The sequence below is a fragment of the Orcinus orca genome, chromosome 5 (genome assembly GCF_937001465.1).
Source record: "Orcinus orca chromosome 5, mOrcOrc1.1, whole genome shotgun sequence".
Taxonomy (NCBI): Eukaryota; Metazoa; Chordata; class Mammalia; order Artiodactyla; family Delphinidae; genus Orcinus; species Orcinus orca.
Window position 1 is genome coordinate 91,157,950 of NC_064563.1, and position 27,396 is coordinate 91,185,345.

At 41.1% G+C, this 27,396-nt stretch overlaps 2 protein-coding genes across 2 annotated transcripts in view; one reads left to right on the forward strand and one right to left on the reverse strand.

Moving 5' to 3' along the window:
* CD96 (CD96 molecule) overlaps nucleotides 1–27,396 on the reverse strand; it is an 85,263-nt gene that overhangs the window by 44,443 nt on the left and 13,424 nt on the right. Inside the window, 5 exon segments of the mRNA XM_033432239.2 lie at nucleotides 59–237; nucleotides 1,966–2,066; nucleotides 12,814–12,869; nucleotides 16,667–16,880; nucleotides 25,987–26,111. Coding sequence (XP_033288130.2) covers nucleotides 59–237; nucleotides 1,966–2,066; nucleotides 12,814–12,869; nucleotides 16,667–16,880; nucleotides 25,987–26,111 — 675 coding nt within the window.
* ZBED2 (zinc finger BED-type containing 2) lies at nucleotides 5,690–7,913 on the forward strand. Its single transcript, XM_049710330.1, is given in 3 exon segments — nucleotides 5,690–5,980; nucleotides 6,137–7,149; nucleotides 7,152–7,913. Coding segments are annotated over 2 exon segments (606 nt in total). The 5' UTR covers nucleotides 5,690–5,980; nucleotides 6,137–6,734; the 3' UTR covers nucleotides 7,343–7,913.

Genomic DNA, 27,396 nt, shown 5'->3' on the forward strand with positions numbered 1-27,396 from the left:
TCTGAACTTATGGCAGTCTTGGCCACCCCTTGTTGATCTCATTAAATAGACAACTCACCCAAGGAAAACGTGATCTTTTCGGATGAGCTATCCCACACTTTGTTTCCAGGGACTGGAGACACAGCCATACACCAGATGGTCAGGTTGTTTGATTGGGCTGGTTTATTATCATACACACTTGTCAAAACAGACTTCAGTTCCCCAAATCCTCCTTTGTCTTTTCTCTTTTCATTAGTATGTGTATTTTTACAAGGCAGATAAGCATAAGGTTAGTCCCCAACGTTTTCCATATGAGCCATACAATGATGCCGAGGTATGGCTAGAGGCAGTGTGGTTTATGGTGATATAGAATCTAAAGTGGTCAAACCACAGCTTCTTTGCAGCGAGCGTTTGTGCGGAAGGCCTGGAATTAACCTGAACTCTTTTGTTCAAGCTCCTGCATGGCATCAATCCATGGTCAAGGTATGAAATACATTGATTAAAAGTGCTGCTTTATTTGTAACCATGGGTCTAGTGGGTCTAGGGACAAGTTTTCCCAGCTCATCAGCATTGCTTATTGATAACAGTGAGATTGATGATTCGCCCCTGGCCTAGGCGAGAACCTGGGAGGACTCTCCTGTCGAGTGTGAGTAGTAGCAGGAATATGCCTGAGTGACCAGGAAAATATAAAACAACCTCAGCTGAGACTCCATTTTGGGCTCCCCACTTTGAGTGCTGTAAATGTGTACATGGGAAGCATATCCTTACTTTAAGAATATTGTTGCTAGATTATATCCTTTTCCTGAATTAAGCTGTAGACTTATAACACTGTCACTCTGGGTCCTGCAAGTCTTCTTTAGAAATATTAACTGCCACTGTTAGTACCACCTCCAAATAGCATACATGGTAGCAGAAAATGAATGTAAAACTCTCCATCCCTGTAGGCCAGAACTTTGTCTCACAGCTTCTTGACACTGAGGGTTCTAAATGCCAGTTCTGAAGTTATCACTTGCCAAAATAATAACTAAATGCAGTTGTGTGCTGGTAAAATTCTGGCCATACCTCCTGGCCTCAAGGTTGGAAGGGTAATGGGCACATCAAATCACAGCTTATTTGACAGAACATATCTATAATGACCCTTATAAGATATTTGCAGGATTGCATCCTGTCATTATCGTGGGTGAATTGTTTTTAAAGTGATCTAATAACAAAACCAGTAATAGTCTCAAAATGAATCAAGTGGATCAATACAATCATTCATCAACGTAAACTTAAAATTTTATCAATTAAAGATCACAGTGCAGCAAGAGCTACATGACTCAGTGACTGTTGAAAATATACTGAGCTCTGAGGCAAAATGACTCAGGAGAAAGGAGAAGGGCTGCTATCCCAGGCAGGAGACAGCTGGGATTGTTCTGGCAGAGGCTGCCATGTTTGCCACCTATGAGAGTATCGCTTTGTATGTTCTCACCTGAGCTTGTCTTGACGTGTGTCCTGCTCCAGGAACTTCTAATCCTCTTGGTAAACATGTTCCTTGCCATGGAGCCAAGTCCTTTATGTACACTTCCTCCAAACCTCCTCACCCCCAACCCACCCAGATCCTTGCAAGAAAAAGTAGAAACTATTTGTTTATTGGTTTAAAGCAGTGATGCTAAGTTCACTGAACTAACTGAAATGATTAATTCATGTAGGTTGAATTAAACTTGTTGGCACTCATATAAAAGATTTGCATTTACTGACAGTTAAATACAACGTTAGTGTTTATATACGAATTGACCAAGTCAAATATATTTCTTATACTCTGGGAAATGTTACCTCCCAACCCCTTGGAGGAGCTAGATGAGGTATCAGAAAATGGCATTTGGTAGGCAAGATGATGTTTTTCTTGGAATGAGAATTGCTCTTAAATGCCAAGATCAACTTGGGCAGTGGCAACTTCTATTGTGCTTTGTTTTCTTTCTTTGCCAAACCCACTTCCATTGACTGATTTCCTTACCTTCTCTTTCACCTTGAGGGAAGCTTTTCTCTATAAACCATGTAAGATTTGCTGTGGGAAATACATTCCTCAGTGAGCAGGTAAATATTCTCTGGAGGTGGTGAAAGGCAGAATACAGAAAGAATTACTTGCCAATTCAGAAGAAACTGAATTGATACCCCTTATATCTCCACCAAGCCTCAAACAAGGCAAATTGGCACAAAATTATTTTCTCCACTTTTAACAAGGCAGTGTTTACCTGTAAGAGGTTTAAAGAGTGAACTATAAACAGGCAATCTCCTATACAGATGTTATAAATTAATGGTTAGAATTTAAGGTCAATTTAAGAAGAATCTAGGACTATACTAATGTTGCAAGTCTGGATTCTGGGTTCTGAAAAGGAAAATTACATCCCTACATAGGCAGAACAAAACTGTATAAATGGAAACCAAAGAATAGAAAGAAGAAGCTATAACAGGCAGCGGCCAGAGAAGAATATTCTGTTAGACTGAAAGCTAAAAGAGAGCCAGACTTTTGTTGCTTTCATTCCCCAAATAATGTAAAGTACTATTTGTAGCAACAATTACAGGAACCATTTAATATAAACATCTCACTTTTAACTTGTAAAGAGTTTTCCTAATTAATTTTTTATTTTATCATCTAAACAATCCTATGGGCTAGATAGGACCCACCCTATTATTGCCATTTGACAGATGGGGAAATCAAGGCACAGAATCACAGAATGGTTAAAAGGAGAAGAATGTAGTTGATGGCACAATTGGAAGAGTTACCTTAATCCCAGTCCAAGACATTTCCTGGTAAAACACGTTGTATTGAAATAAGAAAGAAGTAGAAGAAGAGGTAGCTTATGTTACAAAACCCGGGAGCTTAGAGGAGTGTTCGTTATGTTTTATTTTCAACACTGTTTGTTCTTTGTAAGATGGTGGTTTTTTCAAGAGCCTGGTGAACATATCCGATAAGACTTATTAGATCTTCATTATTTTATCTGAGACGCTGCAAAATTATAATCCCACTTTTAGCTACTTGTTTTCTCATCCAGAGATATGTGTGTTTTACATATGACCAGCCCTAGTTCTTAGTTCTCAAATATTTTTCATTGATGAACATGAATATTGATGAATATGCTAGTTAACTAGTAAAGAACAATTAACTATATTTAATGCTTGGTGTGCCAATTTCCCCACAGGATAGTGATGCCCAAAGAGTCTGGTCTTGAGCAGAACTGAGAAACCAAACCTAAGGATACTAAATCCCATCTTTCTGGTGAGATCCCACTGAGGAGCAGTTGAACATCCCCCAGAACATCACATCATGGCAAAAACCCTAAGGAAATCATGAGACTTTCAGAGGAGGTCATCTGTTGTATCCAAAATGGTAGTAGCAAACACTGCAGCCCCAGCTTTCCTACCCATTCAGCACTTGCCAATGGGATGCAGGCACATGACGGGCATGCAGCTCCATGAAATTATGTCTCTTTCTGTCCTAAAAGTAAAACCAGGTCCCCTGAATTGTATTCTTAATAAGTAAAGAGAATTCAGTTTATTTAATCCAATAAAGTGCCAAAGATTGATATTTATCTCCAGGTCGTCCATGTAAGAGTTATAGGAAAAAAATGTCTTTTAAAAGTTGTAAAAGTTTGCATTAATGCCCATACCTTTAACTCCTCTCATGATTCATTTTCTCCATGCTCATTCAACCCACCAAAACATGAGGATATGGTCATATCAGGAACAAGTAGGGGTTCCATTATTTCATAAAGGCAACTGGCTCACTGAAGAAATTTCTTGTCAATTTAATAAAAATATCAAAAAGATTTAACTCTTGTAGATTCTCTGAATTCAGATTTCATGGACTGATTCAGATTTCATATATTCTATACGAGCCCCAGACAGTGTTCCAAGATTTTGTTTAGGGATATGGTTCTTGTCCCAAAACTCCTTTAGTCTCCAAAATTGAAAAGCTTCAGACTAAACTAGTTCAAATTGAAGTCAAACATATTATGAAATGTCAAGCACATATGGTTTTGCTGAGAAAGCAGAGCTGTATTTCCAAACAATTAAGAAGAAAAACATGCTAAATTTGGAAAAAAAATGAAGTAAATATGAACAAGAGTTTACGTACACATACATATAAGCACACACACACACACACACACACACCTTACTCTGCTGAGAAGTCAAAATCATTCACTCACTCAGTGTGTCTGTTGCATTCATGAAACAAGTAAATTATTGGTTTCTCCAGCACATTATTCTAAGTACATATGGAATAAGTAAGCAGTAGCACAAAGAATTCTGCAGTAAGTGTCAAAAAGTATTTGGAGAGTTCTGTGGGAGTACAGAGAAGGATGAAATCTGGAAATAACTTAGAGGGCACAGTTATATTTTGTGGACAGGCAAGAGTTGGGCCTGGATCCTACAGGTGAAAAGTAGTGGGGGATTCACAAAGATGGGCAGATGGAACGGTTCATGGGCTTGGGAGTGAGGTGGGGATGTTGTCCTGGAAGGAGAGGTTGGAGCAGGATAAAACTGATGAGTCAGGAAAAATGAATCCAAATCTGGCTGTAAGACTGATCATTCCCTTATTTCCACAGATGAAATACTGAAATGGTGACCATTTGTAAATTATCCCATATTCAGTTTGCTTAAGTTTGGGCAGAACCTTTTCCAAAGGACTTTTCACAGAATCAGTTTGAAAATAGCTGTTTAGTCTAGAAAGAGAAAACCTAAAAAAAGAAAAAAAAGAAAAGAGTTTCCCTATTTGTTTACCAGCTCTTCATTTCTATTTGGGGTCTCTCCATGCCCCACACATTTGCTTTTCACTTGAAATTTGACTTTCAGTCTCTACATGTTTTCTACTCTACCATTTCTATATTTTCTTCTATAACTCAAAAGTTTTTTCTCCCATGGACACCTTCTTTAAAATGTGCCTGTCTCCTCTTGGTAGGTCTTCCTTCCTAAATCTATCTATCTATCTACCTATCTGAAATACATATTTTTTGCTTAAGTTGATTATACCTTTATTTCATTCCAATTGAGAGTAGAAGCCAACATATTTCAGCTTTTCCAATTCTAGTTACATAATATAATAAAAAGCAACCCCAAATTTATTCTAGTTACATAATATAATAAAAAGCAACCCCAAATTTGCTATATTTCTCTAAATTGGGGGGGGGAAGTCCTTTCACTTAATCTTCCCCTTTCTGCAAGTTCTCTGGCTTTTCTACTGACTGTATTTACAACATCAATAGTTTCCAACCAAAAATGGAGACTCATGGTCTGACAATTGGACAAAATATTTGAAACCACAGATATTCTTGAGGCATGTGGTTTCTCTGCCCGTGTGTCACCCATTCCCCTCTTAAATCTCCTTCTTTGCTTGACAGGTGATCTAGTCTTCTGGAAACAGAACTAAGACTTGTAGGTGCTCGACTTACTGTTTTACTACATGATATTTGCCAGGGACAACTTTCTTCAGTGGTGGAGGGGGGCGGAGAAAAGTTTTGCATTTGTTGCAGAAAAACCCTACAGGCACGGACACACCCACTTGGAAACCAGGCTTCCCTGGAAGTGGGAGGGAACAGGAACTGGAGGTGCCCTCCTCCCAGGGATAGGAGTCAGCTAACAGCCTTCTAAGGCAGCAGGAGTGCTCACCCTGCACCGGAGCCATCAGAGACCAGTCCAGAGCCTTGCTTGCCTGTTAAGTACCCACTTGTGGCTGGGAGGTGCTTCCTAACTGTTCAAGGTTGCAAAGCTTAACGAATAAGCTCTCAATCACTTAAGAAATGACCCAAGAAAGGAGAGAGAAGTCAGGCTGTTTTTAACATGTACTATAATTTTCCCTTTGTTTGTTTATTGTTAAAATGAGGTACCTCTTAAAATAAGCCAAACATCTGGACTAAGTTGCTGTCAGGAAGTTCTCATCAGCTGTTGGCTTTGCAGGCGATGGTGCCTGGGAAGGTGGAGGATGGTGAGCTGCTTGCCGAGGACACCCAGGCACAACCAGGTCTGTGGAGATTCGCTCCACCTCTCTCTCCTTCGGGCGTGCCAGCTCCTCCCGCTGAAAACAGCTAAGCCTGCTGTGTGGGCTTCCTAGAATCCCAGCCCCAAAGGGACCTCCCTAGGGACAAGCTAACCTCACATTGAGAACTTTATTTCCCAGACCCTGGCAGACTTTGTAGCCTCCAGAACAGCCTCTGTTCTGAGGAAACGCGAGTCTCCAACATCAGCATCTGTCTATGCTTCGCTTCTACCCACGCTGATGGAGACCCAGTGAGGCCCCAGCCCTGGGGCTCCTGAACAGCCTGAACCCTGAGGCTTCTCCTCCTGCTTCCAGAACGCATTGGATCGATCGCCAGGAGCACAGAAACAGCGGAAGCAGCCAGGAGGAGAATCAAGAGAAAAACCTAAAATGTTCAATATTCGAAAACACCCGTGTTGCTGGTTGATGTAGAGAACACTGAGCTCACTCAAGGGCTTTGTATTTGTTGCACTAATTTGTTTTGTCTTCTGGGCCAGCCAAGGAGGGATCAGTATGTATCCAGGTCATGGAGGGAATGTACAGGAGGGCCTCCGGGCCATTTTGCTTGGCTCTGATGCACCCTTACTCTCCAGTGAAGCAGAAAGGAAACATCACACCACCCACGTGTGGCCGGCCTTTGACCATTATTGCAAATCCCCAAGAGTCACCACAGTCCCTTGCCAAGTACACTTTTAGCCTTAGAGACTTTTGGAAAGGAAAGCTGTAAAGAAGAGACAGGATGAGGCGGGAAGAGGAGGAAGGAGAGGGAACCAGGATAAAGGCAAAAGGGGACTTAGAAGTGAAGGGGGAGGAGATCAGTGAGACGGGAGAACCGGTCGGCCCTTTTGCGGGTACCACGCCCACCCTGATGCCCCACAACAAGGGGACTTGGTTTTCCGAGGCCTGGGAGTATTTCCCCCTGGCCCCTGCCTGTGCTGGACACCACCCCAACCCATACACCACCTGCCGCCTGTGTGGCTGGCAGGTGGGCCGTGGCCCTGGGGTTAACGTGGGCACCACAGCCCTGTGGAAGCATCTGAAAAGCATGCACAAAGAGGAGCTGGAGAAGGGTGGCCATGGTCAGGCTGGGCAGCGCCAGGACACCAGGCTTCAAGGGCCGCAGCTCCCCACAGGCATTGAGGGCGACTGGGCCAGGATCTGGAGCAGGCCAGCCAAAGAGAAAAGGAAGTACTTAGGAGGGAGAGGGCAGTGGAAAGGAGAGAGCGAGCCCTGGACAAGGTGGAAAGGGCCATCCTGGAGATGAGGCGGATGGTGAGGGCTGAGAAGAAGGCCTGCCAGAGGGACAAAGACCAGCCCGCAGCAGCTCATCCCTTCCATTTTGTTTAAACAGGGCTTGGGGGATTCTATTCTGAAAACACTGACTTTAGACCCGTAGCAAAGAAGGCCATTTTAGTTCCAGCTCTAGTATATAGCAAAGTGGCTTAGTGGGATTTTGTTTTTAAGAGAAAGAGAGCATAGTGTGGTTAATCTCAGCAGGTCTGAACTGGCCAAATGCTTGTCTATAAAGTTCCTTAGAGCTGTATTCACCAAAACTTTAAAACATACTAACTAAAGAGAAATGTCGGTTCGCCACCATGGATCTGTGGGTTATTTGGGGGCAGAATGTACCAGGCTGTCAGCACTGATGAGTGAAAATAATGGAATTTATGCCTAGCACTTGGTTTTGGTGGAATTGAAGGTTTTGATGGTTGAGGCTGGTTGGGTGGCTGGAATATGCCTATGCGACCAGCTCACTCTTGAGAGCCCACCATGAACACAGATTAGGCTTCCTGGGAGAGAGGTGTTTGCACACATGCTGGTGTTGATTTGAGAACTGGATACAAAGCTTGTTCTGTGGGACCCAGCAGTGGAAGGACAAAGAAACCTGAGCCTGAGATCTCCAGACCCTTTTGATGCATATCTCTCTCCCATTATTGCCGTGCTTATATTAAAGCTGCTTCATCAATATAGCCTGTCTGAATCCTGTAAGTCTCTCTCACAATCCAACACATAAGTAATTAATGCATAATTAGCACAGAGAAAAGTAAAGACTTTTCAACTCACTTGAATTAAACATTAAGAATAGAGGATATATATTAAAGCATAATTTGATTTCATTTTAAGCTCTGTTAAAGGAGGAGTATGTAAGGAAGAGACGAAAGAACCTCAGAAAGAAAAAGAAAAAGAAAAAGGAGGAGAGATTGGGATATATTAGGAGAAATAAAGAACAGAGGCAGAAAACCAAAAAAGAAACAGGGATAGAGAAGAAATGTGAAAATAAGAGAGACAGTTCCCTAGAGAAAATTCACCATGGAAAGGTAGGAGACCTTGACTGTCTGAGAGAGTGAAGGACAGAGAACATGTTCTTAGCTTCTGAGGTCAATTTTAATGAGTTAAGTAGCTTTTGTTTTGTCCCCGCATACCACACAGACCACTCATTCATTTGAGCAGTAGGTTTCAGATTATATTCCTCTTTAAGATACTAACTGCATGCCAATGCCTTGTTCTCCGCTTTTTTAAGAGCTGATTCATCTTTAAATATTTAGAGATGCTTTGAGAAAAGGGATCCAGCAGTCCATATGGAGAGGAAAATGCCCTGGGCTGCTGAGGATATGCTTAAACTATTAACTCAGGAGTAGAATAAAATCAAACTAGAAACTACTCTGGCCTTTGTGCTGGAGCTGACTTGTTTCGGATGATTCCTGTAGAACCTATCATTTATTTATTTTTAAAGCTGCATTGGGGGCTTCCCTGTTGGCGCAGTGGTTGAGAGTCTGCCTGCCGATGCAGGGGACACGGGTTCGTGCCCCGGTCCGGAAAGATCCCACATGCCACGGAGTGGCTAGGACCGTGAGCCATGGCCGCTGAGCCTGCGCGTCCGGAGCCTGTGCTCCGCAACGGGAGAGGCCACAACAGTGAGTGGCCCGCGTACCGCAAAACCAAAAACAAACAAACAAACAAAATCTGCATTGGGAGTGGGGAAGAGGGCATGGTGAGAGCAGGGGAAGACAAGAGGAGACAAAGCCAGCATGTCATCTCGTAGACAGCCATGTCCCTAAAGCAGACAAGATCCTGGTATAATAATGGTGTCTTGCCTTATTCGGTCCCCACCTATGTGGCTCCTTTTTACTGCTGTTCTTAGACATGTCAGCAGCTCTAACAGTCAGATCTGTCTTCCCTGTGAGCTGTTTGTGAAAAGACACAAGTCCAAACACCAGGCTTGTGAAAAACCCAGGCTGCATTGCAGTCCTGTAATCCCCTTTTTTCTAGAAACCTGCCTGATATTAAAGCTTTCACTTTCCTTATGGTTTCCCCCCGGGGGTGTGATGCCCCTTTTAGGACCCTTTCCATCTGTGGTGAAAGCTCAGGGGCTCAGGGGCTCACTGCTGCAAATGATGATGGCGGCTGGGAGTCACACTGCTGGAGATTTGGACCCAGAATCTCAATGTGCTACAAAAGATGCTATGAGGGGAAAAAAAGGTTGCAATATCTAATCTTAAACACACACACACACACACGCGCACACACACACATGCACACACACACAGGAAATGGAGCTTAAGAAGGTCAAGGAATGCACAAAACTCAGGCTTTGCAAAACCAAAATTAAATAAACAGAAACAATTAAATTCTGTAAATAGCTACTGGAGATGTCCTGCTAAACTCTGATGTTTTGCTTTTAGATTACAGTGACTTTTTTCCATGGGTCTTATTATTTTAACCTCTCTTCCTTTTTAGGCATTTCAATCCCACCTGCTTTTGTTTCCTACGTTTCACACGTGAGGTAGTTTTGTTTTTTGTTTGTTTGTTTTGTTTTTTTAGTTTTTTTCCTAAATTTTGTAAAACATAATAGAGAGTGACAAGGACAGGACCCACGGAGATGATCTAGTAAAAGCACAGGCAGGAAAAAGACACACATGTGGCTCGTGGAAAGACCGCCCTGTTGAGTAAACTAGAGTTTTCGTGTATCTCTCCTGTGCTTTCTTTTGCTGCATCATCAGAGTAAGGGGTATAGAGGGCCAGGGGCTGTGGCCGAGGGACTCTTCGGCCCAGCATCTCTTGCTCTAGAGCAAAAAGCTGCTACATGGGGGGCCCTGAAGTTTACGTTAAAGACTCTTTCTTTCCATGGAGCTGTGGAGGTGAGGCTGTGTGCCATGCTGGAGCCCTGGCAAAGCCGAGCCCTTGGAAACACACAAGAACACGACATCCATAGGGGTAACACTCTCCATGGACATCCCTTGCATGTCTAAGCCTGAAAGACATCATTGATAGAATAATCTGGGGGCTCTTCTATTCTACAGGAAAGGTAAATTAACCATAAGCTTTGTAATTTTAACTAGTAACACTGGAAGACACAGTTCACAGCTGACCAAACCCCTATTGTTCTAACACTTAGGGCTGCTGGTGCAGTGAACATGTAGCGCCTAGTAAGCATCAATACATGCATGTTGACTTGGTTAATTTTTAAGAGATGAAGGGAAGAGGGTAGGAAATTACCATTACTGAGCACTAATGGTTGCCAGATAGTAGATAGTTTGCATCCAGGTCTCTCATTTGGTCCTTATGTCACCATTGTGAGGTTGGTATCATTGTCCCTGTTCATTGATGAGGAATCTAATCTAATCTAATCTAATCTGGTCCAAGGCCCAGAGTTAATAGTGAAGGAGGAGAATTCAGACCCAGGTTCATCAGATTCCACAACCTATCTTGTTGTGTTTTTTCATTACCTCCCACTGTCTCTGAGAATCAATCACATAGCAGATTTATGAATATTCATGCAGAGGAAGGAATAAGTGAAAGAGAGTGAGTGATAAGTAGTGGGAAGGGAAGAAACATTTCTGAGACATCCACTCCGTGCTGCGTACTCCATTACTGCACATAAATCCAAGGCACCTAAGAACCCTGTGTAATACTGATTATGATCCCAGCTTTGGAGATGAGTTAGTTGGGACTCATAGAGCTTAACTACTAGATGAGGCTATGTTGCTAGTAGGCGGTTGAATTAGGATTTGACCTTAGTTCTATCTGCCCCTAGAGCATGATCTCCTTCCGTTAGGCCATCCTGCCTGGGTACAGGCATGCTAAATTCTCATCCCACCTCTGCCCTTCATTAGTGGCTCAGCCAGTGGCTTAGACTCTCCAGGCCCCGATTTCTCATCTGTGAAATAACAAGATGTTCTACCTATTTCAGAGGCTTATTGGGAGCATCACGTGATAAAAGCATGTGAAAGGGCTTTGAAGAGTTAATAAGTTATTAAAAATATAATTGGGATTATAAGAATGTCAGAGTGAGGAATTACCAACGTTTGTCAAGGTCTTAAAGGATCCACAGACGAGCTGTGTCCTGTAGCTGGTTATGTGGAGTTGGTGATTCCACACCAACTAATTCCCACTAATTCCCCAGGAAGGAAAGTTCTCTGGTTTTTCTAGTCAGTGCCCAGGGAAGCATGGGTACAGAAGAGAAAATCTGATGACACATAAGACAAAGTCCTTTTCTTTTTAAACTGGAATTCTTGGATCCAACCTTGTGGTTCTATATCTGGATTGAGTCCTTGTTACCTATAAACATTAGCCCAAGAACCTACAAAAAAATCCTGATAAGAAACAAAACACCTACCAAACATTATATCATTAGATTATTTATTTTACTTAAACTATTGAAATGCAGTCCACTAATAAACTTGAAAATTAATTGTGGCAGAACAAAAAAATGGAAACCTTTCCTATGTACTTGGGACTATAATAACAATTAATCTAAGAGACTAATTCATAAAATCAAAAGACTTGGATAATATACTCATCTAAAACCACACCACAGAGCCTGAGCTATGATTTGTATGCAGCTGTCAAATTACATGACTGATATTCAGTGAAAACATGACAAGAAATCATAAGTTATTTAATGTTCTTGGGGCTAGAAGAAACTGGAATATAATTTTCTCTCATCCCATGTAACAGGAAATGTTTGAGAATTAAGAAGAATATTTATTTTACTTGGGATTTTGAAAAGTTTCAATGAAGCCATAATGCCATAAGACAGCTGATCAACACACATTAGTAGTAATAACAACAAAATGCTTACTGAGCACTTAATATATACCAAACAATATACCAAGAATTTTTCATGGATTATTTCATTTAATTCCTAAAAACAACAACAACGTGCTGATACTCTCCTTACCCCCTTCATATAGATGGGAAAACTGACTACACAAAGGTGTGAAGTAATTAGTTCAAGGTCACAGCCAGCAAGAGGAAGAGCTGGGAAATAAGCCCAGATCCCAGAGACTAGAGGCTGGGAACTACCTACAAGAATTTGAAGTCAGAGGGGCCTATTCTAATTTCCTTTTTCTCCTGCCCAAGAAATAGCCAGGGCTCTGAATGAGTTCAGAAGGGTACATTTCCTCTTGTCACTTAAAAATAAAACACTAGGAAAGCTGGTATAAGAAATGAATTAGAACAAATTAAATGTCAAAGGATGAGCAAAAACCTCATTCTTACAACAGGATTCACACTGCTTTCTGCCCTACTTTTCCTTCACTATCTACTTCAACATTTATTAAACAGAAATTTAAACAATTGAGACAATTTTTTCAGGAAACTTAAGGACTAAGGATCACAAAATAACATGTTCTGAGAGCCCTAAGTCAGAAAATAAGGATTCCCATTTGGGTTCTAGAGTCAACTCAGCTTTCCTTCATTCCCACCAGAAATTAATTGGAATAAGGTCCTCTGAGAAACATTCTGAGCAATGATGCAAACTGACACACACTGGCATAATTATGCTGTAGATTTTCAAAAACTTTAACGTGACTCACCTCTCCAAAGACACCCATGGAATTATTTTCCACAGTCGTGGAGATTTCTGGCTTAGCTTAAAGGCAAATAAAACACAGTTAGTTAGTGGCCCTGAATGATACCCTACCTGGTCACTAGTGTGTGTGTGTGTGTGTGTGTGTGTGTGTGTGTAAAAAATTCATAACTCATCAGATAATTATTAAACTCCCACTGTGTGCCAGCAGTATACTAGATGCCTAGGAAACAAAGGTGAAGAAATCATATTCATCATCTTCAAGAAATTTACATTTTCATGGAAAATACAGATACATAAACTAGAAATTAGAATTGATAGAACTGATATAAGTATTGCTATTAAGGACATGTGGGATTTGAAGAAAGCTTTTGAGAAAAGCTTCTAACTCAACCTTAGGGAATAAGAAGAGGCTTTTGGAAGAGGCCACATCTGATATCTGAAAGATGCTTCTGGGTGAGTCAGGTGAAAGGAGGAATGTGGGGGAGAGGAGGGACAGGCAGTGGGCAGACGGAAGAGAGGAATGTTCTATGTGTGCAAAGGCCTAGAAATAAAGCACAAGTTAGAGGTCCCTGAAGGGGCAGGAAGAACACCTGGTTCTTATTTAGTTGTTTGGTACTGGAAAAGATCAGGGGCTATTTCAGCGATTTTGTTGTCCCGCTAAGTTGTAAGTGCCTTGGAGCCAGAATGCTTTATTCACCTCTCCATCTCTAGCACTCAAGTGCCCAGCATAAAACAGACATTGAGGACATCATGTTGAACTGAAGTGACTTCAAGTAAGTTCTTTTTTTAAAAAAATTTTTATTTATTTTATTTATTTATTTTTTTGGTTGCGTTGGGTCTTCATTGCTGCGTGCTGGCTTTCTCCAGTTGCCGCGAGAGGGAGCTACTCTTCGTTGCAGTGCACGGGCTTCTCATTGCAGTGGCTTCTCTTGTTGCGGAGCACAGGCTCTAGGCACACGGGCTTCAGTAGTTGTGGCATGTGGGCTTCAGTGGTTGTGGCAAGTGGGCTCAGTAGTTGTGGCACATGGGCTCAGTAGCTGTGGCTCGCGGGCTCTAGGGCACAGGCTCAGTAGTTGTGGCACATGGGCTTAGTTGTTTCGCGGCATGTGGGATCTTCCCAGACCAGGGATCGAACCCATGTCCCCTGCACTGGCAGGCAGATTCTTAAACACTGAGCCATCAGGGAAATCCCTCAAGTAAGTTCTTGAGTATAGCAGACAATGCCCTCTATGAACCAGTGGAAAAAATATTAAGACCCTTGTCACAGATGCCATCAGTGTCTGCTACATGCACTCATGCTTACTGAAGGCCTCTTGCTGGGCATATATATGATCCATATATATGATCCTCTCCTGAAGATTTACTGAGGTTATGGAAACACACTCAGTCCACAAGTAGAGCAGACTGGAAGTCCCAGAGGGTTAATGGTGACAACAGGTGGGGAGTTGGTGGATAACACCCCAGCTTCCTCATCTTTGTTTGGTATAACTCTGATGGGCATTCTCCCAGGGTTTCCCAGTGGGAATGAGCTCTAAACCCATAGTGCTAACTGGCTTGATCACGTACATTTTATTATCTTCCTTCCCTTCCTTGACATATTTTCCCACTCCTATGTTTCCTAGGACTACCTCTCAAATAAATTAATTTAATTCAAATCCTTGTCTCAAAGTTTTCTTTCAGGGGAACCCAAACCAAGATACAACCTAAAATGGTTATAGGAGGAGGCCTATTTCTGATTTCCTATTAGCAACAAATGCCAGTAGAGTGAAGGACCTGAAAGCAAGAATAATTACTAAAAGTTGCAGAGGTGATTGAGCGAGACAGATTCTTTGGGGGGCTCAGGACAATCACGTTTAGAGCTTAGGAGTGCAGGAGAGCAAACTTGTGATGGCAGGTGACTCCCCACTAAAGAAAGGAAAGTCAAAGGAGGCTAGTGAGAGGGATGCAGGAAGTAGCAGAGGGGAAGCTTCTAATCCCTGGTCTGCCAGAGAATGAAGGTGTTCTGGAAGAAGAAATAAACTGGACTTAGGGCTTATAGAATGGCTCAGTGATACATTTGAATATTTATTTCAAGGTTTTCATGTTTTTGTTTTTGGTTTATTCTATTCGGGGAATCACCCAGGCACGCAGAGTGGGTCCTGAATACGGTATGTGTATACCTCTGCCAGGATCACTATGATATACACTCAGGTGACACCCCCAAATAGCTTAAAGACTGTCCAAACACAACACAGCTGGCCCATGTGCTAAAGGAGAAGACCAAGAAGCAGGAGAAATCTAATTCTATGAACAAACAGGCAGAGTTTCATATTTTTGAGCATCCACTGAAAGGAGTTCAAAGAAGAAGAAAACAGAAATATAGAGACAGAGAGATGTAGAGACAGGGTGATAAAGATGAGACGTAAGAGAGTAAAAAGCATTCCAGACCAAGATGAAGGTATTTTAATGCAGCAAAGAGATACAGGACATGGTTTAAATGTTGGCAAGGCAATTAGATGGAGTTATGGTACAAAAACTCTTGGCCAAATGGGACACAGTTTGCCTAACACAGAATTATTTTTTTTCACACCCCGGATGGCTGCCTCCATCGATTTGCCAATAGTCAGGCCAGATGAGTCAGCTTCATGTTTGTGCTAAGACAGTCATACCCCATAAGTGAGTGAATGGTGATGTCAATAAAAGAGATGAACAGCCTTTCCAACTCATCACAGGGCATTGTCTAGGCTCCATAAGGAACCTGACCATCAAGGGCAACTGATTATTTCCTAGCCCATCCCTGAGGAGAGATGGAAAAAGAGGGAGGGAAGGAAGGAGAAAGGGAGGCAGGGCAGGAGGAAGAGAGTGAGAGCTGGAGAAAGAGATACAGGAGAAGCTATAAGCAAGCGACTTCAAACTAAATACATTTTGGCTGTAGCTCCTCCCACCTTTATGAACTAAAGGGTTTGCATTTCCTTCAAAATACTGAATTGTGTGACCTCTAATAATAATCAATAAGATTCTAAGTAAAAACAAAGATTTTTCACTTGTCCTATCATTCAGACAACTGAGAAAAAATCTACCAGCCCATGCTCTTAGGTGGTGTGAATTATTTTCTCTTTGTTTACCTCATTTTCAAAAACAATTAATTGCTCATCCACATCACTGTTTTTCTCTTTGCCTTCATTTAAAAATGATGTTTTAAAAAACACAGCTCTTAGTCACAAAAATGAAAAATATCCAAAGCCAAGGGTTTCTGTTTATTGATGTTTCCTTGCATCACTGAGCAAAATAGAATTTTCACATTTCCCTTAAATTCACACCCTGCAGAGTCTCTGCAATTTGTTTGAGGCCACAGTGGATATTTCACCTAAGCTCCACTCTCCTGTGATTGCAGGGTCAGAGGGCCATCCCAGCAGGTTCTTTGGCTGGAGAAGCTGGACAGTCTCTCACCCCAGCTGGCCTTGGTAGGGGTGAGAGGACTCCTGCAGAGTTTCTTTGGAGCTGTGTTTATCATTTTCCTTTTCTCACACTGGCCTTATTCCTCTCTGCACCAGAAAGCAACCAAGGCAATTAGACAACTAAGCAATTAGACCTAGTTATAATTAAAGAGACTTCCAGTATTCTCAGGAAACATTAAAATTGCACATAAGGTAGTGGTCACCAGGAAACTGACCGATCTTTGGCAACTGAACCATCATTCTTTAGCTTCCTACCCTCGTCCCCAGCTGTAACACGAATGACAACTATCAAGGCAAACAGAACTCCAGAATAGTGACCCTTGTGTGGCTGCTCTCCCGCTAACAGGGTGCTTCCTCTTTAGTGGCGAGAAAGCAGGAGACAGTGACAGGAGGATGGCAGGGAGTCCAGAGAACAGAAACTCTTAGCAAAAACCCTGACCGTGGTGGAGCGCCTGAAGATTTTGCCAGACCTGACTACAGCCTAGCGAGGGAACTTCCGGCCATCACCCTGGATTTGGACTGGAGAGAGGTAGAGGCTGTAGTCTGTACCTGGCTTGACTCTGTCTTTAGATAATGTGGAATTGCTGATGGGGTGATATTGGGTGAGAAGTGTTTCCTGAGTTCCATTATCCTCCTGATGAGACAAAATGGTTACCAGCTTTGAGCACTCAGTTGTGCCAGCTCTGGACTAGGTGCCCCACACGCAGTAATTCATTTGTATCTAGTAACAATAGAGATCATGAATGAAGGATTGAAATTAAGAGATACTGAGTATGTTACTAGAGAAAGTATCGTGACACTTGACTTTCAGTTATAAATTTGTGTCACTCTCTCTTAACACGAATAGAAACTTGCTGCTCTTCTGACTAAAACTTGCCTTTCATAACCTTCCATAAGTTGCATATTGGGGGTGGGATTTGGGGGGTGGGGTACGGCCCTGGGAGCTAATGTCAGATCATAATTCTCATTTCAAGTTCTGAAATCTTACTGCTAAGATGTGCTCAGGAGGCTGTATCAGTTTTACTCATTAAATCTTCACTAAACCGGGTGATCACAGTCATCCTCGCTTCCCAGCATTCCAGCATTCCTTTAGAAAAGGTCTCATTTTAGCTCCCTTTGGAGCTAGGACTAGAATGAGGGAAAGAGAGTCTCCTAGGATGCAAAATTTAAGGAAGCAGTCACTCCCAGGATCTTGTAAGTGCAGGGTGGGCACCTGAGAGTGAGTGCCTCCTTAAATTTTGTGTCTTTGGTATCTCCTTACCTCCTTACCTCAGCCTAGTTGCTGTCCTTCTGCTCTTATTTCTGTGATTGTGACCTTCAAAAAGGACACATAAGGGGCTTCCCTGGTGGTGCAGTGGTTGGGGGTCCGCCTGCCGATGCAGGGGACGTGGGTTCGTGCCCCAGTCCGGGAGGATCCCACGTGCCGTGGAGCGGCTGGGCCTGTGGGCCGTGGCCGCTGGACCTGCGCGTCAGGAGCCCGTGCTCTGCAGCGGGAGAGGCCACACCAGTGAGAGGCCCGCGTACCACACACACACAAAAAAGGACACATAAGGAATAGGCTGTAAATGTTAATCTGAATTTGGAGATCAGAATTTAACTGGAATACTTGATTCCTCTAGTCTATTACCTTTTTGTGGGTCTATGAAAAAAAGCCTTCATTATTCTTGCCTTAGCCTGAATCTCATGGACCAGGTCCCGGAGATGTCACAGTGTTGGGCAGGGTCAGTAAATGTGCTGACTAAGGGCCTAGTAAGAAGGGGACTCTTCAGGGGCATAAGCAGAGAGGAAAGGCTATGTCCTTATCCTCCTTCAGTATAGCTCTATATTTTCAACTGAGTTGCTTTGAACACATTCTGATGCACAAGCTTCTTCTCTGGAGGTTCTACTGGAGTTGTTCTGGGATCAGTCTCATCCCAGGGCACATTTTTTAAAAGGTCCTCAGAGGACCGGGGGCTGAAAACCACTGGTCTAACTCCAAACAACAGATGAATCATTATGAGTAGGCGTCGGGGAAACGGAAGGAACTGAAAAGAAGAAGGGTGAACAGGAATGCATCGGATGGGGAAGAAGCCATGAAATAATGAAAACAAAGGTCTGTGACTTGGACTCTCTGGTTTAAAAATTGAGACAGTTCAGGGTAGAAGAAAGGGAAGCCAGGTGAGGGAGAAAATTCAAGTATGAGCTGGGAGCAGAGCAAGAAGTGGAAAACAGGAAGGCAGACTACTTAGATAGTTTAGATAGGTATTTCCAGAATATACTTAGTAGAAACTCTTACGCAAGACAATTTTTTAGGTGAACATGGTGAGGATTGGTATCAGCTTTACCTACAGATATACAGGTAGTAATGCCTGCAGAGAATCACAGACTTACTCCTGAAGCAAAGAATGTAACTTTATACCCACATAAAGTAGGACTTAAGAGTCTGTGCCACTGCCTTCCTAACGAGGAAGGATACAGAAAATTAAAGGGAGAGAACTTATGTTCTGGAGACAGGGGCCCCAAAAGGAGCCCTGACGGCAGAAGAGAGAGGAAGGCATTTCACTCAGCGACTGCTGATCTGGAGGCCAGTAATTAAGGAGGCTGGCTCCCCCTGCAGGTTCTTCAGCATAAGCTACGCTTTACAGCTATTGTTTTACGCACAGGGGCTGCTTTTGTGAGAATCTAGGGGTTCAGAGTGCTTGATCTTTTAGTAAATGACTCACCATTTGGAACACTTCCATCTGTCACTCTGTCGTGGAAGAAGGGCAGTCAGAGGCTGAAGGTGGAGATTGGTGAGAGAACTGCTTTTTCCTTTACTGCATAGCTGGGGGTGACTGGCCAGGGTAGTTTAACTGATGGAGAAAAGATATTTAAAAAATTATGCAGAGTGTTTTTTGTTTGTTTATTTTCTGGGTGCTTGACTGTTGTAGAGGAGGGATTTGTTCCTTCGTTGGGAAAGACGGATTCGGTTGCAAAGTGTGCCCTGTAATCTACAACATCAGGACAGCCTGAGAGATTCCAGAGTCTCCAGATATAAAGGGGCGAGGCAAGAATCTGCATGTGAGCACCTGCCTTCGTGGAGCAAATGGGAAGAGAGGTGACAAAATGCAGGGGAACGATGAAATGTCTAGGGCTGGGAGAGGGAGAGACAATACTAACATTATACGATGACCACTACTACATTTTTATATTCTTATTAGTCATAGCTTAAATTTATTTAGCACCTACTGTGTTTGAGGCACTCTGCCAAGTTCTTTCAAGTCTTACCTTATTTACTCCTTACAACGATCTGGAATAAACCAAGGTTAGCTAACTTGCTCACAGGTCACACAAAGAAGGTACTTAAGTCACAGCACCGAAAAAGGGACAAAGAAGCCTCTGAGACAGCACATCTTAATAAAACCAAGCCATCACAAAACAAATTTTTTTTGTGGACTCTCTCGAATGAAAAATGTATAAGAAAGTCCAGGAAGCCAGAGGTCTTTGTATAAATTGGAGATTTTAGAGATGTGGACAATTTGCTGATTGAAAGGAGCGTTTTATGATATATTGATCTACCTTTGGTGATAGGGGTCAGAGAATACACCTCAACTCCTACCTGTTAAGAATGATCTTAGGGCACCTGTTCTTCCGGAAACAGTCTGGTAGGGGATCTTCCACAGAACCTTTATTCTTGCCTGTTTTTCTTTTCTTTTCTTCTTTTGATAATTTTAAAAATATTAATAAATATTTCTAAAACTTCATGGGATTTCCAACTTGGTAGACCCTTACAAAACTGAATGAGGAATGTAGACTGAACTAGCTAATGTATCTGATACACCTACACGAGTCCTAACACTCAATAGATGTTCAATTAATACTAAATCACTGTCTTCCAGCCTCAACTGAGTCAGCTTGCTGTGAATTCATGAGTATTTACTCTCTGCTCAACTAAACTGAAGAATTATGGAGAGTCCTAAAACGAACTCTTTGAAGATTAGTTTTTAATATGTATTGAGCCTAGGTACTGTGCTAAGTTATTTAGCACCTCACAATAACACCATGGAGCCGGTACTGTAACAATATAATTATAATATAATTATAAAGCTATAATTATAATATAATTATAAAACTATAATTATATAATTATAATATAATTATATTATATAACTACAATTATCCCCTTTCGTGGATGATAGAACTAAAACTCAGGCTGGGCAACGTATCCAAGGCTGTATAGAATTCTGAGACAAAAGGAAAAATATGTATCCCTATATGCACTTATCAAAATATTCTCCCATATTTTACCTCAGTGGAAAAAATTAATAAACTCTCTACAACTTAACATTTTGAAAAATGACTACATGAAGCCATGCATTGCTCAATCTTTTCTCCTGCCCTTGTCAACCTTCAAACCCGCACCCGTGGGGGGCATGATGCCATGAAGACCAAGGAACCACAGGCTGATTGGAAAATCCTATTCTTTGAACAGCACGGCAGGATCTCAAAACAAACAAAAAACATTGTGCCTTTATTTTAAAATTCGACATTTTGTTCATCATGGATTTTCCCTAAATTTTGATTTTTAAAAATATTTTATTAAGATATATATCTTGATTACTGATTTCTTGGGGCACTTCCTTAAATTTTGCACCCAAGGTGAGGACCCTACTCACTTCACCCTAATCCTAGCTCCTAGGTCACACAGCTATTAAATGTAGAGCCAGGATTTGAAAACAACAATTTCCCTTGAAAAGCCATGCTATTAATGCCTTTGCTACATACTGCTTCACAAAAGTAGTAGAATGGACAGTCCTTGACTTTTCTGCTGAGAGTCTGTTTGAGGAGAGGAAAAATTCACAAGAAAAACAAATAGAAAATCAGGACCCATAGAAGAAAAATAAATGCATAATAACATACAGGAGTTGGACAAAATAATTAGCATGATGAGGGCTGGGAGGGTTCATACTGAATCACGGAAAACTCCTCCTGAATGTCTCTTAATGACCTCACAAACCCTAAAATAATTTGCAGAGGGGTTCCTATTTTAGTACTAGAATCAGAATTTTCAATGTAGAAAAGAGACCATGGAACTATTTGATTTAGTGAGGTGACCTCATCTCCATGTCAGGGCTGGCAGTGGTGGCCACAGGACAAGTAGGTGCTGAGTGTATAGAGCCCATTCAATAAACTCTGTTAACTGCATTGATTGTTACTTCTTTATCTCCTAACTGCTTCCTATCTTCACTTTGCTCCATTTATTCTCCATCCAAGTAGGGTCCTTGCAAAGCTCCCCATGTCCATTTTATAGAAGTCCACAACAATATTTTTCCAATCATCACAATTGGTTGTCAACACTTTGTAGGTTGGCTAACACTTCATTTTTTTTTTAACCTCTTTATTGGAGTATAATTGCTTTACAATGGTGTGCTAGTTTCTGCTGTATAACAAAGTGAATCAGCTATACATATACATATATCCCCATATCCCCTCCCTCTTGCATCTCCCTCCCACCCTCCCTATCCCACCCCTCTAGGTGGTCACAAAGCACCAAGCTGATCTCCCTGTGCTATGCGGCTGCTTCCCACTAGCTATCTATTTTACATCTGGTAGTGTATGTATGTCCATGCCACTCTCTCACTTTGTCCCAGCTTACCCTTCCCCCTCCCCATGTCCTCAAGTCCATTCTCTAGTAGGTCTGCATCTTTATTCCCATCCTGCCCCTAGGTTCTTCATAACCATTTTTTTTTTTAGATTCTATATATATGTGTTAGCATACGGTATTTGTTAACACATCATTTTTGATTATGGTGAAGACAGTTAGGGTCAGTTGCCATCAGGTAGAAGGTGACAGCTTTCTTTTCTGAATAGCTAGGCTTCCCATTGGCATGGAAAACCAATATTGTTGATGGTACCATTTCAATTTTTGTTTACATATAGAACATTACAAATAATAAAGAAGAGAATTAAAAGAGACATTTATAGATAAAAATGTACAGATGCATAAGCATCTAGGTTTTAGTTATACACCTTTATCACTAACATTGAACTGTGTGAATCTGGTATGCTTCTCATTTTCTTTTCGTGATTTTAAAGAGAAAAGTCATGGATTTCTCTTTATCCACCAAGTTTGGGAACAAACATTCCCTCATCACCTCCCCGACTCCCACTCCCACTATGTGCTCACAGGTCCCAGGGTCTTGGTGTAGTACATGTCTGTTGTTTGCTGGCTTTAATTATCCAGCTCAGACATAACCTAAGAGGCTTTTCCAGGTACATTTAGTCAGAATCAAATTATTTTCCCTCTATGTTGCTAGTTTTTACATTTTTATTAAAGTTGTATTTCATGGCGGGAAACATGTTCAATATAGTTTTGTATCCCTGCAGGACCTCGCACTTAAAACAGATTCACATATGCTTGTTAGATTGAACTGAAATTTATACTGTGGGAAATCAGGATGATCGTTTGGAATGAACGCAGAATATTAGACTGTATTTAGAAGCTCCCAGAGTAAGCCCGCAGAATTTCCCTGTTGACTGCATGCTTGTGCCCCAGGACATAAACTAGGAAAAATAGCATTTGTCCTTTCTCTACCAACTGCACTCCATCTAAATACACACATTCTATGACTTTTTCTACATCATCCAACCATGCACATGGAGCCTCAGCTGACACCGAGGGTTAGCCCTTTGCGTTTACTTAGTTATCTCTCTTTCTAGATAAATGTTGGATATACAATTTGCACCAGATGCCTTTGTACTTCAGTGTAGTCATGATCCTGGAATGTAACATTCCAAAATGCAAAGGATCTGCTCCATGAACACATTTAACGCAGCGTTAGCATGGGATCAGAGACACCCAGCAAATAATATTTTTATGATAACTGAGAATCCCAATAATCACCTTTCTCATGAGGGTCATAACTGAATTAATTAGATTTTATAAAATTCCACATACAAGACATGGCTTTTGCTTTCCAGTGACTTAGATTAAACTAATTTTAGTTTGTCAAATTGTTTCCAGGGTTTAATGCAGGACTTGAAGTGGAAGCACTTTGCAGCTCCCCAGAGTTACTGAGTTCAATAAAGCAGGTTTCTACCCTCCTGGGCTCATCTTCACCATCTCTACTTTTTTAACTTTTTTCTAAAAGCCACATTATATCATGTCTGTTAAGAACAACTGGTTATCATTATGATTACTGCTGCCAGTTTAACAAGAAACTAAAGCACTAAAAAATGGATTGAGGGGATATTTATGTTCTCTTCTGACCTACAACAGTCATGACATAAAGAACTGTAGTTTATTCCTTAATAATGGGAGATTAGATGATTTCATCTCAGGCTTGCTGAATCCCACAGTGCCAGCAGTATGGAGTATGGATGTAAATTAGAGGAGTAAATAGATTTTGACATTTTAAAAGGGAATGCACAGTTGGAATTTGATCAGCACATTTGCCAATACAATGTTCCCTGTAAAAAGGAGTTTCTTTCAAAAAGTTCCTCAAGTTGTCTCAATTATGATGCATTCTTTAAACTGAGAGCATGGCTTGAAGTTCCGGTAGAAGTTAAGGACTCACTCTCTCACTGTGTGACCTTAGGTGCAATCTCTCCATCCCTTATTTATCCTAAATATGTTGGCAGGATTCACAGATAATGTTAGTTTCTTTGAAGAAAACTGTTACATAGAGCATGTCTTATCAGTTATCTAGTCATTGATACTTAATGAGCTGCTCATTAACCAATCAGACAGCATGAGGTTTAGTGATCATCCATTTAATATGAGGCCAACGAATAGGACTGTGAGGGAAGGGGACAAAGAGAAATGAAACCATTCAATTATGTATTAGATATTTACTGAGTGCCTACGTTCTAGGCACTATACTAGATGCTAGGGATTTTTGAAATGAGTGATGCAGCTTTTTGCCCTGGAGAAGCTCAGTGTCACAGAAAAGACATAAGCTGACTGAAAGCTTTAACATTTGCTTGGAAAAACAGATTAGACACCCTTCAGATAAGATAAGTTCACTACAGATCAACTGACTAGCCAGCAAAAATCTGTACAGTAAAGCTTATTAAACTTTAGTCTTTTTAAACTTTTTTTGTCTATTTTTATTATTATTCTTTTTAAAATTTTTATTTTATGTTGGAGTATTGTTGATTAGCAATGTTTTGTTGGTTTCAGGTGTACAGCAAAGTGATTCAATTATATATATATACATGTATCTGTTCTTTTTCAAATTCTTTTCCCACTTAGGTTATTACAGAATATTGAGCACAGGGAACTCTGCTCAATATTCTGTAAACTTTAGTCTTATTTATTACTATTAGACTTTACTATTCCCATTGATAGTGAATTTGTGATAATTAGGGTAGAAACGTTTCGCCCGTTGGTGGTATATATTAATAATGTAAACAAGGTATAGATACTGCATTTTCATTACAGTAATGCTTAGTGCAGCAGGTTTCTGACTTCCTGACATAATCTCCACTTTTAAATTCTTTTTCTAAGAACCACACTGTATCACATTTGTTAAGAACAATTGACTTATACTAATGATGGGTATAATGTCAGGCAGGAAGTCTTACATTTTGGAAACCAAACCCTAAAAGGGGGAAAAAATGTGGTTTTTGACAGATGACAAGGAGACATTGTAGATTTTAGGACAATTTGAGAAAGTTCTTTTACAATATCTTTTGATCCTACTGACTATCCAAAAATATCTAGACAGTAAAAAATTATCAGTAGGTTGTATTTTAAGGCCTACTTGCAAGTCAATTATTTTGGATTTGGCACATCCTCAGAGAAATCTTTTTATATGAAGGTTCTAGTTTCCAAGACAGCCCACAAAAACCTATTCACTTGTAACATGAATGATCAACCATGCGAGTACAGTATTTCGCAGGTGGTATCGGCGGCTATGTTCACGGACAACTATTAGTTCTGTAAGAATTTTTAACTCTTGTGTTTTCATTTGCATGACGATATGAAAAATTAATATAGTCATATTCTGGATCACCTAAATAAACACCCTATTACATGATTCTCGAAAGTGTGTTTATGGTTATCTTTATAATTGTGTAAGACTTGCGTTATCAACTGATCTAACAGTAGTACTAGAGGTCTACTGTATATACTGGTTAATAGCTGGCTGTCATTTGGCTGGCTTGCCTTGGAAAATTTCTCATAAAAATCCAGATTTCTGTTTTGTTTTGTTTTATTCTTTTAAGTCAGAAAATATGGCAACTACGGGGCCTGTGGCAATAATAGAGCTGGTCAGTGACTGTTTCTTATTCAGCTCCTGCTTCTCTCATGCACATTTCCTCCCTATATTTGATAAGCATTAGAGTTTGTGCTTCCCAATCTAAGCAATGTTATATTTTCCAGAATGGAGTAGTAAGGGTTCTGGGAAAAGGTAGTCTACACCTCTGCACATGTGTGTAAACAAGTGTGTGTGAGTAGGAGCTTCTGCGGGATGTGGCTCCTCTCGGGGGCACCATCCCACTTTTTTCTCTCTGTAATCACAGTTTAGTATATAGCTTGAAATATAAACTAACCTTGAGGAACTAATTTCTAAGCTCCTGCATTCACAGACCCAGAGGCTTGCTGAGTTGCAAGGAATCCTAGCGTCCTTCCTTCCCTCCCCTGGCTACTCCCCAAGCTTCCACATAATGCCTGCCTCTCATCCAGCATGTTTCCTTCCTTATTATTACTTGTTATTCATTTTTACTTCATTAATATTTAAAGATCATTGCAGTTATTCACTGAAAAGGGCAACACTAACCACCAACCATGCGAAGGTGAGCTCAGATGAAATTTCTAAGGAGACATTTTGAAAGCACGGTATTTCCAGAGTCTGATTTATCTCTATTTCTATTGTATGGTTGCTTCTCCATTCATCCTGTGTAACTGTAACAAAACGTAAGGTAGAAAAGACATGGATCTGTGATTGGTTTGTAAAGTGCTTTTAATCCAAGAAATGAGAACAGTTTTAGTATAGAGATTCATCTATCCTCAGGGTACACCTATGAAGGGGACCCCACCCACAGTCCTTGTATAAATGGCAAAAGAGTCACTGAGAAGCACAGAGTTGTTTCTCACTGAAAAACTATAGGGAAACTACCCTAACAGAATCCAGCTCACAGCTTGTTATGTTCCTCTGCTTTAACCCCAAATTGGTGCTTTAGTCTTCAGATCACATTTCCTGGATCAGGTAGAGCATAAAACGTTATAACGTAGCCTCTAACTGTCTTTTTAAAAATTTTAATAGACAGTTACTTTTAGAGAACTTTTAAGTTCATAGCAAAATTGAGTGGAAAGTACAGAGTTTCCATATATCCCCTGCCCCACCCATGCACAGCCTCCCCCATTACTAACACTCCTAACCACAGTGTTGCCTTCGTTACAATCAATGAACCGACATCAAACACATCATCACCCAAAGGCCATAGTTTATTTACGTTAGGGTTCATTCTTGGTGTTGTACATTCCATGAATTTTGACAAATGTCTGACATGTATCCACTATTGTAGTATCATATAGAATAGTTTCACTGACCTAAAAATCCTCTGTGCTCTGCCTATTCATACCTTCCTCCTACCAAACTCCTGACATATGCTGATCTTTTTACTGTTTTCATACCTAATTGTCATTTTAGAGCTTATAAATATTTCTCCAAAGAAGAAATGACACAGAAAAACACATAAGGAACTCCAAGGAAGCACCATTAATAAATTATTTTCATTTTAAAAGTGATATTAGATGAAGTTTTGTAGTCTCTCTTTTCAGGACGGTGATATATATATATATATATATATATATATATATATATATACACACACACACACACACACATATATACATATGTAAGCAAACTATAATAATGTCAAAAATAACTTATAGGACTTCCCTCGTGGTGCAGTGGTTAAGAATCCGCCTGCCAATGCAGGGAACACGGGTTCCAGCCCTGAGCCGGGAAGATCCCACATGCTGCGGAGCAACTAAGCCCGTGCACCACAACTACTCAGCCTGAGCTCTAGAGCCTGTGAGCCACAACTACTGAGCCTGTGCTCTAGAGCCCATGCTCAGGAACAAGGGAAGCCACCGCAATGAGAAGCCTGTGCACCACAGCGAAGACTAGCCCCCGCTCGCCCCAACTAGAGAAAGCCCACACGCTGCAATAAAGACCCAACGC